The sequence below is a fragment of the Chenopodium quinoa genome, unplaced genomic scaffold, assembly GCF_001683475.1.
Source record: "Chenopodium quinoa cultivar QQ74 unplaced genomic scaffold, ASM168347v1, whole genome shotgun sequence".
Classification (NCBI taxonomy): Eukaryota; Viridiplantae; Streptophyta; class Magnoliopsida; order Caryophyllales; family Amaranthaceae; genus Chenopodium; species Chenopodium quinoa.
In genome coordinates, this window is record NW_018743828.1 from 1,033,206 (window position 1) to 1,047,988 (window position 14,783).

General features: G+C 36.7%; 2 protein-coding genes and 1 long non-coding RNA gene across 3 annotated transcripts; 1 reads left to right on the forward strand and 2 right to left on the reverse strand.

Moving 5' to 3' along the window:
- Window positions 1-2,327: 2,327 nt before the first annotated feature.
- Window positions 2,328-4,419, forward strand: LOC110685547 (psbP domain-containing protein 3, chloroplastic-like). The gene is made up of 9 exons (XM_021862088.1): window positions 2,328-2,497; window positions 2,588-2,782; window positions 2,883-2,948; window positions 3,050-3,130; window positions 3,227-3,309; window positions 3,401-3,476; window positions 3,696-3,814; window positions 3,921-3,965; window positions 4,073-4,419. The coding sequence occupies exons 1-9, from the start codon at window positions 2,386-2,388 to the stop codon at window positions 4,097-4,099; spliced, it is 804 nt and encodes a 267-aa protein (XP_021717780.1). The 5' UTR covers window positions 2,328-2,385; the 3' UTR covers window positions 4,100-4,419.
- A 960-nt stretch (window positions 4,420-5,379) lies between these two features.
- LOC110685545 (SWI/SNF complex subunit SWI3B) lies at window positions 5,380-9,851 on the reverse strand. Its single transcript, XM_021862087.1, is given in 7 exon segments — window positions 5,380-5,739; window positions 5,742-5,802; window positions 5,884-6,011; window positions 6,598-6,742; window positions 6,892-7,281; window positions 9,074-9,501; window positions 9,599-9,851. Coding segments are annotated over 7 exon segments (1,458 nt in total). The 5' UTR covers window positions 9,768-9,851; the 3' UTR covers window positions 5,380-5,602.
- Window positions 9,852-10,815: 964 nt separating this feature from the next.
- LOC110685548 lies at window positions 10,816-12,486 on the reverse strand. Its single transcript, XR_002504090.1, has 3 exons — window positions 12,282-12,486; window positions 11,991-12,123; window positions 10,816-11,265 (listed from the first exon to the last, which is right to left on the reverse strand). It is a non-coding gene; the product is annotated as an uncharacterized LOC110685548 (long non-coding RNA).
- Between the last annotated feature and the right edge of the window lie 2,297 nt (window positions 12,487-14,783).

Sequence of the window (14,783 nt, forward strand, 5' to 3'; positions counted from 1 at the left end):
GCTGCAAAAAAAATTGTTGTTGCGGTACAAACGGTAAGTTTGGTACCGCCTGGTCGCTATGAAAGCCGGACTGACGGGAGGTGCCGCCTGACTGACTTTCATGATACGACTGAGTATGCCTCATCGAGGTATTGCGCAGACTGTCTTGGAAGTTTGAAGTAGAGGCCGACTCTGACAATCGGTCACTCTTCTTCTGCTCTAGCAGTAGCCGAGCATCTGTGTATGTTTTCCTTGACCCGTCCGCCTGAATATGACAAACAGGTTTCCTCTTTCCTGTAGTAGGAAAACGGTATTTTGTGAAATCAAGGGCAGGCGGCTCCCACTTCCTAGATTTAGGATGAGGGGTCGCCTCTCGCCCTTGAACCGGCTTCCTCTTCCGTGAAGTGGAGGGTTTCATAGCCGACTGCTCCTTGTCCAGAGCAGGCGGCTTCTTGTTGATCAACTCTTGAATTTCTCCCTTGAAGTCCCTCATGAAGGTCATGAGTTCGTTCCTTGTGATGGGAGCAGACCCATCAGTCGGCTGCTGCCGAACAGGCGGTGCGCCTGCTGGCTCACTTCCAGTTTGAAGATGTTCCCGTTCCCTCCTTTCGGTATGACGGGTACGTCGGGCCCTTAGGGTCCCGTCTGAAGCTGTGTGAGCTTCAACTTCAAATTCATTCTCAGTATCGTGGTCCGACTGAATTAGAGGGTCGTCCAGGGGACGTCTCTCTTCAGGAGCCGGTACAAACGTGGATGCCATCTCAGAAGTACTCTCCCCACAGACGGCGCCAAAAATGTTTCGGGGTTTTCTGATGTCCTGCGGGAGAGTTACAATTCCGAGACTGGAACCGGACGCCTGTACCTGCAAAACAAACGGATGCTCCGGATGATCGGAGACCCGCCTCCGACGGTCAAGTTAGTACTTGATTAAGGAGTAATTAATGCGGAAATTAAAGTGATTGGGTCTCTCTAGGTGAGAGTGTTTAATGTGTGTAATCTGCGTAATCCCCCTTAATGAGGATTAAGGGAGGTATTTATAACCTCGGGAAACGTGCCAATCCTAGGTTTAGGTTAACGTTGGGCTGATTGGGCTTCCCTCGGAAGTTGGGCCTAGGTGGCCGACTTCTCCATTAGGCATGGAGTATGCCACGTGTCATGACATAATAGGTCCAGGGTGGACGAATAAGTGTGTGCCACGTGGCAAGCCTTGAGAGGTCCAACTGGGGGACACTTGGCAGGATCTGATTGGCCCACGTGGCGCATTCTGATTGGTGGGAGCAAAATCCCCTAATCACACTCAGTGGCATAACCATAAATTTTACGTTAAGAGGTCCAAGATCATATATATACGAAGTTTTTATTTATTTCTTCGAGAAGTAATTTTTATTCTCTCATTGCACAACTTATAAATTGCTACCATTAATCCCAACTTTGCTCCATCCGCCGATATTAATCTCAACTTCAGTTTATTCCCTATCACTCCCAATTTTGCACCTAATTAATTTTTATCACCCCCAAATGACCTGCAACCGGTTGACATTTGTGAGTTAGAATTTTTTTTTCACACGTGTCAATATTTAAAAAAAAAAGAAAATTAAATTAAAAAAAAAAAAAAAAAACTTCACCCTTATCGCACAACCACCTCCCCTTCTCCCTTATTGCGGCAACACCCACCGGCGACGGCAACATGCTCCTTCCCCGGCCATCGCGATCCTTAGCCTCTCCCTAAACCCTAAACCCCGCTGCTTCCCCTTCTTCCTTTTATAAATATTTCCAAACTTATTTAAAATATCTAATTAAAATACTTTAAATAAAACAATTCAATTTAATTAAATACTTCTCAAAATACTTATTTTAATTAAAATACATATAAAAACACGAGGTATTACACATGGCCTACCTAGCCCCCCTTGATTCTGCCCCTGATCTCCCTCATAGGCAAAAAAAAAAAAATAAAAAAAAAAAAAATAATGCCCATGAGAAAAATAAAAAATACCCTAAGCCATGGCACTTTCAAAATGCTACAATAACTAGTAGAGCCCATTAATAAAATCTAAAAACAGCTATTTTGATCAATTTAACATGATTAAAAATGTTCATACTTTATTTTTAAGTTACATCCATTTTGCTATTTTTTTTATACACTTTGAAAAATCACATTTTTCTACTTAATTTGTTATTATTAGAAAAAAAAAAATTACTATTATTTAGTTAATCTGAGGATAAATTGAGTCAATCACTTGTATTATCTTCCTAAAATTTAAAGATCGATTACTTTGAAAGTGGGCCACATTTTGATGCTCACCACAAAGCGCAAATCAGCAAATGGGCATATGATGGACCAACCAAGAAATATGATATCCTACACAAAAGAGGCTGCCTGAGAGAATTACTTAATTAGTCAGAATGATGATGGCAGCTGCTCCAACAGCCACAGGGAGCACAGCCACTGCTTCGTTGCTCCGGCTGCGCACTCCCTCTGCTTCCTTGCCCCTCGCTGCTCGTATTCGAACTTCAGGTCCTAAACATACATCCCTTTTTTGCATTTTATTGATTACACTACCAAATTTGCAATCATAAACAAAGTCACTTGATGGCATATTTACAGGCAGGCTAAGCTTTATAACTAGAAAGCAGTCTGTTGTCTTCTGCTCTCTCCCAAATACTCGACAAACCGCAGTGACAGAACATGAAACTGACAGTAGCAGCACCAGAAGAAGAGAAGTAATACTTCAGATGGCTTTCTCTGCAATTTTTCAAGTTGGCACTGCTGCTGTTTCTTCACCTGCTCTAGCACTTGATGGTGAGGAAAATAACACAACCCTTTTATGTCTGATAATAATTCAATAACATTCATGAATCTATTTATACTTCTATGTATTTGCCTTTGGATGTTATTTCAGATGTTCCTGCAGACTTTCGCATCTACTCTGACGATGTTAACAAGTACAAGATTTCTATCCCTCAAGGTAAATACTGTCATTCAACAGCACAGTTTAAGCGCGTTCAACATCATAAACTTGATCACAAATACACAGTTTTATTGATAAGTGCTTGAATTACCATTCAGAATGGCAAGTTGGAGCTGGGGAGACAGATGGAATCAAATCCATTACAGCATTTTATCCTGAAGAGACTTCTACTTCAAATGGTAGCATACTAGCATATCATTCTGCGAAACTATTTCGTAAAATAATTACACGAATGTGAGCATATATCTAATCTTCCTGATGAACTACTTCTGCAGTCAGTGTGGTGATCACTGGAATTGGTCCCGATTTTACAAAATTGGAGTCTTTTGGCAATGTAGATGCTTTTGCAGAAAGTCTGGTAACCGCCGAAAACTCACCACTTGAACATATTCCATTGTCATTCATATGCTAAAATTAATGGTATATCTGAATTTTCCACAAATGATCAGGTTAATGGATTGGACAGAAGTTGGAAGAGGCCTCCTGGGATCGCAGCAAAACTCATAGATTGTAAAGCTAAACGCGGTAACTAGTTTGTTTTTCTCCCTTATTTATTGGTGTAAACTAGAATAGGGCTCTGTTAATTTCATTGTATAAAATATGTTCAAGAAAAATCAGTTCAAACGAGGACCAACCAGTATAGATAAGGACTACATACTCGAGTTTTTCACAAATAAGCCAAGTACATTTGTATATGGAGTAAATTGTAACATTTAAAACCTATTGTCCTTTTGAACCGGCCAGGACTTTATTATATTGAGTACACGCTCCAAAATCCTGGGGAAAGTCGCCGGCACATCTACTCTGCAATAGGGATGGCGAACAATGGCTGGTATAACAGGCTGTACACAGTTACTGGCCAGGTAAACTTTGCTTAGATTTGTTCATCTGAAAAAAATTCAGGCACCTGATGTTAATTAAATTACTAAGAAGCTAAAGTTATCAGTATATTTTTTACTTATATTGCAGTTTCTGGAAGAAGAATCTGATAAATTTGGATCCGAGATTGAAAAGGTATGTCAAATAAAATACTAATGAACCCATCAACCTTAATTCAGCTATTGCTACTCTAAACAAACTGTCTTATTTGCTAAATCTTTCGGCTTTTATCTTCTTTGCAGGCTGTCCAATCATTTAGATTAGGCTGATGGAAGAGAGTCTTCCTAAGCAGTAACTGATGCTGTCATTAGCCTAGTACAGGAAAAGGTGTTTGTGCTCTTTCTTAAATAATCTTACTGTATATATTCATCAATTTTGAGGTTAAAAATAATCATCCAATTGTGAGTATATTATTCAACTGGCTATGCTGCATAATGTTGCCGCTCACACAGGTAGAAACTATCACACTGTTTGTCAGACAACAGATCAGTTATGCTGAGTTTTTTTTTCCTTTTTTGTTTATGTATGAAACTAAATCAATTCTTCTGCTGAATATAATATAATATAAATAAAATAGCTGTATTTAACATGATCCCTTTGTGCTTAACTATAAAATGGCTATCAAAATCCTTTTTGTTTTGAAGCGAAAGGGGCACTATACTATGGGACAAAGGGAATAATAAGAAAGTGTACATGTTGTAATGTGTTCACATTAAGAAGGTAGACAACATCTTGCACTTACATCGAACGGGCCTGCAGCTGACCACTGCCCCCTACTTGTTAGACAATCTATGTCATATAGAGTTGATACTGCTACTATTGGTCTATAGCATTAGCTTCTGAAACCTCAATACCAGCCAAAACTGACAAAAATGCAGCCCAAAACATGCATAAGAATTAAGAAGCAAAGTTTGAGGCCTGGATCCAATGGAAGCACAGCTGGAGTCTAATGTGTATGAAGACTTGATTTGGACATGGGGATCAAAACCAAAAGGGCCGTTTATTGGATCAAGCTCACACATAATGACATCATAGTACCAAGGTTGCGGCTTTATCTGTTCGGAGATAATCTCGTCCAAGCTGTAAAATATTAAACTGTAGCAATTTATCACTTTCTTGTTGTCAGTGTTGGTATAATTTTGTCAATTAATTTTTCCATTTGCCGAAGATATTTTTCTTAAAATGTGTGCCAAAGTAATGTGTTACAAGTAAAATTATTATCTCTTCATAAAATACTCTTTTGTTGCAAATAAAATACGAGTATATATTAGTATATTACTTCACGGTTTTAGGTCTTGGGATAACTACCTAATAACTTCTATTTTATTTTATTGACATGAAGTCCATACTCATGTTGCCAATACTTGCCATTTCATTTTGGTGAACTCAAAATGCCTTAAACAAAGTACTACTATACGTATATTTACCTAGCTAACTCGTAACATCAACTTGAAAAAAACAGTCATAAAAAATTAAAAACAAGATAGTCAGGAACTCAGGGTCTTTAGGGGGGTGGGAGGGGATTCTTTTCGAGTCCATAGTTATTTAATTGACTGTACTGTGGCCAACAAAATTAGCCTGATCACTTCATTTCACATAAGAGAAGGCTCCAAGTGTACAACACTTACTAATGTTTCTACTCAATATAAGAGCGAAATTCAAACGAGTCCTAAATTACAAGTAACATATTCATCTACTTTAAACTGCAAGAAACAATAAGCTACCATGGCTTGGACGAATTTTACAAATTGCAACTACACAAAATGACTGAGCTATTTAGATGAAGGCAATTCTGTTCTCACAATCTCTTCTGTAACATTTTCTGCAGATTTAGAAGCAGTAGCTTTGTTAAATAAAAGAGTGAGCTTATCTATAAAAAGCTGGTGCTTCATTTGCTGCAACTGATGCCTTCCCTTTCCAATTGTAAATCCTTTTCTTCAAAACGATCTATCTTATCTTGGATCACTTTCATCTATAAGGAAATCCAACAACAATCAAGTCATTACATGTAAAATAAAGTTTATAGCGAGTCTATGCCAATCTGAATACCAACCTTATCTTCGATAATGACAGTTATTGACTTTAAAAACTCATCTTCTTCCTGCTTAAGCAAGGACTCTGCCTCTACACGAGCTTCCTCTGGAGTACAAATTATGCCACCACTGGCTTCAATAGGAGGATCTGGATCACAAATGTGTGTAACACACGTTACAACTAAGAACACTAACTCAATGACCACAGCACACAGAAAATGATAACCAAATCTTAAATAGAATATTATGTTAAATGAGCATACAGAATAATAGAATACACATAACCCTATCAAGCACAGTGCGAGTGCCACAGTGTATTCTTCATAGTTCATACTAGTAAGATCAACATGAAACTAAATTACCAAACTGTTAACTTCTCTAAGCCAATGTAATTAATTAACAGAGAATTCTTAAACATACTTATAATAATGGTCACACAAACCTCTAGCTTATTAAAAGGTCTAAATTATAAATTAACTACGACACTTTAAACAAAATGTAGAACCATTATCTGGAACAAACAGGCAAAAAAACTAAAATTTGAGATCATTAAACAGAAAAATAAGAAGAAATTAAACCACGACGTCCCAAGAAACATTAAGAACTACAACTGCATCGTCTATGTAGGACCAAAATTGACAGGTAATCAAGCAGTAACACCAGCTTATGAGTCAAAAGTATGATAAGAAAGCGTACAAGCTGTAATACATTCACAGTAAGATGGTAGACAATACCTTGCACTTTCATTGAATGGACCTGCAATTGACCACTGCCCCTGCTGCTGCTTATTAGACGGTCTGTGTTATATAGAGTTGCCACTGCTGCTGTAGCAGTAGCTTCTGAAACCTCAATACCAGCCAAAGCTGACAAAAATGCAGCCTAAAACAAGAATAGTGCAGTGACTAGGATCAAAAATATTGTTGGAGGGTCACAATTTTCTGTCAAATCTTCAAGGTGCTTAAACTTAACAGAGCAATGCTAATTCCATGAATACCTAACAAAAAGTTCAGCCACATAGGAATTGTTACCTGAGCCATTATTGGGTTGCTAGCATCAGCAAGTGGTGAAAGATACAATTTCTTTGCAGGGGGTTCTGTACCAGATTCAGCATCCACTTGGCCCTTACTTGACATGCTTTCTTCCTCGCCCATACCTGCAGGCTCTGCAAATTTTTCCCAAAAAGAAAGCTTGATAAAACGAGCAATACATTCTTTCTCAGTTCTACCACCAACATGTTCAGCCACACGCTTCCAGTCATCACGATAATGCATAACGGCTTCCAACAATTGTAAAGTTTCTTTATCAGTCCAGTCGGTCTTCACTGGTTCACTAATCTCAACCCGTCTAAATTCTGAAGAATTAACACCAACTTGGTAATTGCCACGAACATAGCACCTTGCACAGAGCACCAGGTCATGCTGCCCAACAAAGATAAATATTTCTTAGCTACTGTGAAGTAATTGTAATATTCCTGGGTAATAAACCTACTAATATAAGAAGCAAACTAAAAAATGAAGGCAAACCCTTTTCTAAAGATGATGATAGACAAAAAGAGCCAATATTTATCTAAGTTACTTTTTACCTTATCTAAGTTACTAGCACAAAGCTCAACTAATAACTACAAGAGCTCCCTTAATCAAATATTTATGGCCAGTTTAGGAAGTGGTAACTAATGGTGGGAATGAGAATGAATTTGTGTATAACTTTGTAAGAAAAATCAATGTTCATTCCCAAGGTAATGCTAGTTCACTCCATGGTATTTCATCTTCTTATCAAATTTTCATCACTATCCAAAAGTAGTTGGGAGTTATACTTGGTGGTAATGGACACTTAAGAAGAAAAACACAAGTTAGAGGATGCGATTTGATTACTTTGGACAATAGGATGTTAATTTGCTGGTCAAATTACACTTCAGTTCATTCCCATTACCACTTTTGGCGCTTTATATAACCGGCTACCAAACAAGTCAAATCAGTTAGAAATTTTAAATTATATCACCATCCCCCTAATTTCAAAACTGCTTTCCCCAGCCAAGCCAAACTTATTCATCCTCCAACAAATTCTCCCCATTCCCCTGGTCCATGAAAATCAACCTATCTCAGTTTCCATATCTATTTCCATTGTCAGTCTCATCTAAAATCTGTGAAACCTCCAATCCTCCATCACCTGCAGACCAAGGCATAACTCCCCCACCCCGGCCCGCATAAGAAAAAATGGAAACAAGATGTTGGCGTGAGTTGTGAAGGAGGAGATGATTGGGTGTTGTAGCACTACCATGAAAACTGGCATAAGACGTTTTTTAAAATATTGTACAGAGTATACATATACACACACATATTATCATTTCCATCTCTCCATACCATTTAGGCATTTACCAAACAGGTCATACTCGTTAGTGCATTAGAGGGATGGCAATTAAACCAGCATGGAAGTTGATGAATCAAAGCTTTTAGAAATCCTAGAGGGGAAAGCAAGAAAGGTGCACACACAACTCTGTTTGGATCACTGCCTCACAAGTCACACACACACATTCACAAGTCACAACCGCAGCCCACAGGAGATCCTCTTTAACAGACACGAAAGTATCAAGTCACAAACTCCACATACTACAACAACAACATTAGAGACTTAGGGGGTGTTTGGTATAAACACTGTAAATGGAATGGAAACGATTTAAATAAAAGGGGGGGGGGGGAGGGTAATGTTAAACGTTACCTTTACTATATGTTTGGTATTCTAATGTATTCTAATGGAATGGAAACATTTTAAGTAGATTGTGATTAAGGAAATGTATTTTGTTTTCACTAGTTTGTCAAGGGTAACAAATTAGGGGATTTTGTTACCCTTTGAAAACGGTATTTGTTACTTTTAACTCATACCAAACAACTAGAAATGGAAATACTTATTTAAATCCGTTTCCTACCTCTAAAATTACTATACCAAACGCCCCCTTAATTGTAATGAAGGAGTCTGTTAACTGAATCAAGATTTAATCTTTTGTAACAGTCAACCATGATCATCACTCTCCCTCCCTGCCATTCTACCAATATCTAGAAGGTGAAACTAAACACGCCCTTAATTATAAAACGAGTCCAACACCATCATCTCATAAACCCTGATAAAACCCAATGTGACAATCAATTTTACATTCCTACACTATGTTAATTTACTTCAAGTAAACAAAAAGATGGTAATAGAGTAAAAGTATACCTTATCACAAACAAAGCAAGCAATAGTGCAAGCAACTTTACAACCACTGCACATTTTGTTAGATTTCCGAATAATGGAATTCCCAGCAGTAGCAGCAGATGGTACAGCGGCGGGTTCTCGGTCCTTCTCCTTCTCTTTCTCCTTGTCCTCCCACTTAAAAGGCGGCTTACCGGAAGGCGGAGAGTAATTGATGAGACCCCACGTGTCAAGAAAATCAAAGACGCGGCGAATAGACCCCACATCTCCGACAAGCCACCTCCTGACCTCAGTGAAAGTGAGCTTCTTAGAAGGGTTAGACCTGAAATTGCTAACAATGGCATTTCTGTAATACTTGTAAACATTAGGGTTCTTTGATGGTGAATTCCCCTCGAAGAACTCCGGCATATGCCGCACCTCGCAATCGTCAATCTCATTCCATTTGAACCAACCTGTTAATCAATAATGGGTTCTTTTTTATTTTCAATTTTCAATCAAAAAAATAGAATAAAAATCAAAAAGAAAGTTGAACCAGGAAAAAAGGGTTACTGGAATAGCTGGGGACGGTGACGAAATCCGGTGACTTTTTGGGATCGGAAAGCGGAGGAATTGTCTCCGGCGGTGGAGAGGGGTCGGTCTTTGTCGGCGCAGAGGTGGTGATGGCGGTGTCAGAGGTGGCGGCGGTGGTGGTAGTGGTTGTGGGTGTTGGGACCTCCATTAACACAGATGAATCAGTCGTCACTTCTCGGTTGCCTTTTATGTTTCAGTTATTGTTGCCGTAATTTTCCCACACATGAACAACATAGAACATATAGGGATGGCAACGGGTCGGACTCGGAGCGGATTATGCTAAATCCGACTCCGACCCGACAGGAAGTCGGAGGTTAAATCCGACATCCAACTTCGACTCCGACATCTGACTCCGACTCCGACTTTAATATCCGACCTCCGATCCGACCCGACTCCGAATTTTTTTTTTCATTATTCAATATACTTTGAGATGTTGGGCTATTTGGGCCTTTACAACCCACACCCAATGCCACCATGACCCATACAAAAATCTACTATCTATTAGAGTCGGAGTCGGATAATCCGTTAAACTTGGACATTTGTCGGAGTCGGATTTTTTTCTCGGATTTTTTGTAGGATCCGACTCCGGCCCTTCTCCGACTCGGAGTCGGATTATTTTAACGGAGTCGAACTCGGATTACTTTTTTCTCGGACTCAGAGCGGATATTTTACCTCGCATCGGGGCGGAGTAGGGTTGGATCCGGACTAGATTGCCATCCCTAAGAACATACCATACCGTAGTATATGAATATTTTTTTTTTTGTTTGTTTGTTTTGTGAAATTAGAAATCTATTAACTAATACTAAAACAAAACATTGTTGACACCATGCCCTTTCCAAATTGTACACACGTCACTTTGACATAAAAAAATTTCCCGCCAATTTGCTTTGATGATGTCATTATTTTTTTAAAAAATTTCATTTGGTTTATATATATATATATATATATATATATATATATATATATATATATATATATATATATATATATATATATATATGATGTCATTATTTTTACATAAAGGTCACTATGTACAAAAATAAGATAACCATATCGACTTTGAGTTGTTGACTCCATTTACATAGAGGTCACTATGTACAGAAATAAGGTAATTATATTGACTTTGAATTTTTTACTCCATTTACATAAAGGTCACTGTATATAAAAATTAGGTAACTATATCAACTCTAACAACATTTACATAAAAATTGCTATATACAAAAATAAGCTGACTGAAACAAATTTTACAACGTATCCATGATGCTTAGGACATTATATACAAAAATAAGGTAGCTATGTATAAACTTGGGATATTTATATCAATTTGACACCATTTACCCAGAGGTCACTAAAAAAAAAAAAAAAAAAAAAACCTAACTATATTAAAGTATAACTATTTTGATGATATATACACAAAGCCACAAAGGTCACTATATATAGAAACAAGGTTACAACCGTTTACCCAAAGTTCACTATATATAAAAATAAGATAACTACTCCTATGTCACCACATGCCAAAATATATGTAAGCCTATCAGGCTATCACTCAAGTAGCTCCACCTCCAATCGCACAACCACCTGCAACCATTAGCTCGCCACTGTACCAAATCTCGGCCGCTGCGCCACTGACCAAACACCAATCCGAGCTGCAGCAACTCCCGAACCACACCACGAGCAACAACCGAAGCAAACACCATCAATTGTAGCAATTAATAGGAAAAGAATATAAAAATTCTAATTGCAAAAACAAGAAACCAAATCTGATGAATAAATGGCAACATAAACAACCACGTGATTGAAGCAACTTTGGAGGTTTCATTTACCTTTCGACGAGACAAAAGCTGAGACTCGTACTCCAACAACCAAATTCGGGCTTTCATATGTAAATCAGTTATAGTCGCATCTCACACCCACACAACAACCACCAATTGCTCCACCAATTTGACGACGAGATGAACAACAACATATTATAAGGCAAGGCTTCTAATGGAGCTCCTGCCATTAATACTAAACATGTACTCCTATGACTAAGAAAATAAAAACATGTCCTATGATTTTCTAATTTACTCAAACCTAATTTACTCATTAGAAGATTAATTTTAGACCTAAGTATCACCTCAAATTTTGACAGTCAAATTGCAAATTCAATAGAAATGAATAATTCAACTCTCGAAAAATTCAAGCAAACATGCTTTTCGGTCAAAATTAATCGACAAAATAAAAATATATAAAAAAAAAATACAATATTCTGATGCACCAACATTTTTCATCATATGTACAATGGAAAAATTCAAATAAACATTAAAAAAAAATCAACAACTATCAAAATTCAAATCGTTAAGCTAAAAAAATAAGGGAAAAACACACTCACTCTTCCATAAGCGTTCTTCTCGAGGCCATTAGCAACCAGATCAACAATGTCTTTCCTCCAAAACTTCTGCGTCGCGTTTCGTTTTCGTCGGACAACTTCAATTCGAGTTATCGTCTGCTTAATCAACGATTTACTGCAATTTCAATCAAAAAAAAAAAAAAAACTCAAAATCAATGAAATGAATCAAAATCCAGCAAAATCGAGTTAAATTAGGTTGAAAAAGTGAAACAAAAATTACGAAATTAAGTACTCAAATCAAGCAAAATAGTGAAATTAACACAAATAACTTACTTGATAATAGATTGTAGAGCTAAGAAATTGTTGAAAATCAAAGTAATTGAAGCTAGATTTGAATTAGTGTCATGAAATTGGTAGAAGAATTGGGAAAGTAAGAGAGAGAAAGTAGGAGAGAGAAAATAAAGGAGGAAAAAGTTACGTGCAAATGAAAGAGGATAGAGAAATTGCTATCATTTTGCTTGAATTTGGGGGAAAAATCTGAACCGTAAGATGAGGAGTGAGTGATAGATTATAATCTACAGTGGAGACTGCTTGTTTTCAATTTTAATCTTGTTTTCACGTGATCCCCACACACACACTCTCTCTATATATATATATATTCTAATACAGTAAACATTTTATATGATTTATCCTTTATCCCCACCGATTTCTTATTTTATTAGTATGTTAATATTTCAATGTTCAAAAGTGTTCATTGTGATTTGTGAAATTTATTTTTTAATATTTTACAAATACTATGCTATAATAGAAATTACTTATCATGTACACGAAAAATTAACGATATACAAAATTTTCTTTCTTCGTATTATAAATAAATCGCATAATATATTTGTTTAAAACCGTGCATCGCACGGAAACTATACTAGTAAATTCTAAAATAGGTCAATTTACATTTTACAAAATTGGCGCCATTATGAGTTGTAGCAAAATTGTGCATAGGGGTGCTAATGGAGTAAGGGAGCTTGAACTTGACTCGGTCAAGCCTCGAACAAAACTCGGCCTATAATTTTAAAAAGACCAAAACTTTAACGAGCAAATCGTGGACTAATCAACTCAATTCGAAACTTTTACGAACACGAGTCGAGCATGTTTTATTGACTCGAAACTTTACTGAGCATCAGTTGAACAAATGTAAAAAGTTTTTTAAGTAGAGTTGAGCAGCCCTCAGCTCGTGATCAAATCGCTCGATTAGCACCCCTAATTGTGCATGTAATTTACAAGTTACTAGTGGAGTCATTACTGTGAGAAGGGTGTTCCGTAAGATCTTCCCTCGTTGCCCAAGGCTTATGCCACTTATTCTGTTCAAATTGGAATTCTTTACTGTTTGGAAGACATGACTTAGAGATGAGACAAGTAGACATGCTATATAAATTCTATGAAATAAAGGGTTGTCAATGAGTTTTAGGGACAGCATCATAAACCCCGTTCGTATCTCCCTCTAGTAGTGTATCCGGGAGTTTTGATACGAAGCATGATAATTATTTCCATCCAATCCTTAAGAAGGATTGTTCATTCAAAGGTTTGTTACAACCAAAGATGGTTTGGGAGAGAGGGTACTAGAAAATCGTTCTTTCGGAGGGATTATATTAGCCCTAATGCGCGCAACTTCTACTAGCTCTTCTTATTCATAATTTCATTATTATGCAACATGATATTCATAATTAGGCCCCTTTCTCTTCACCTTAATTTTGCTGAACTGAAATTATTTTTACTGAACTGAAATTATTTTTACTGATTTTCTATTATTATTCTTCTTTAATAAAACAGAATTTTGCTGAACTGAACTTATTTTTACTGACCTGAAATTATTTTTACTGAACCGAAATTAATTTTACTGAACTGAACTTATTTTTACTTAATATTATTTTTTTAAGGTGAAGAGAACAGGACCGTACTCTTTACTAATGCATTGCAACAAAAGTCCTTATTATCATTTTTTTTGTATAATCAAATTCATCAAAATAGACACTAAAATAAACAAGATTGCTACCTATTAGGTTATAAAACAATTTCAATTCCAATAGACACTAAAATTAACCACTTTCCTTTGCTAGATCGTTCTTTAGATTGGTTATAGGCTTCTTCTTGTTTCAAAACCTTCAACAACTTCAAACTAATTAATTAGTCTAAAGTATAATTGCTAATTAGGCAAAAGTGTTTAAGGAAAAGAAGGAAAAATGTAGTATAATCACAAGGCTATTTTTCATGTGTAATTCTTTGATTTTTTTTGAGCTTAAACCCTATTAAGGGCTAATACGACCCTCTATTTATAGGTAAATAATTAATGTTAGGGTTGTAGATGTCGTAGTATTAAGTGACAAGCAACACTATAACTTTAGATGTTGCGCTAGATCATCTAGTGCATCTTTCTATGTTGTGTTTGACATCTTCAGCAAGAGATTTTCATTTAACCTAAATGCTAAAACAACATCATTATTCTAGGCTTAATACGCGTCTAAGTGTGTCTTGGGCCTAATTCAATGAGCAAACTTGGGTTGATTGCAAAAGCGTTACAAGATTTGGACTTAAAGAAAGTTTTGGATCAGCTTACAGTACCATGAATAGTGTCATTTTGTACAGTACGTGCTCAAACTACATTTAAAAAAAAAAATTATCAATAAAGAGAATTGAAATAATGTTGACCATTGATTTAGATGAAGAGTGGAGAACGTTCAAACTCTATATGAAGGCTCGAGGAACGTTTGATTTCTCTTTAAAATAATACCTCCATTTCATATTATATGCAGCATTTACTAAAAATGATTACTACATATT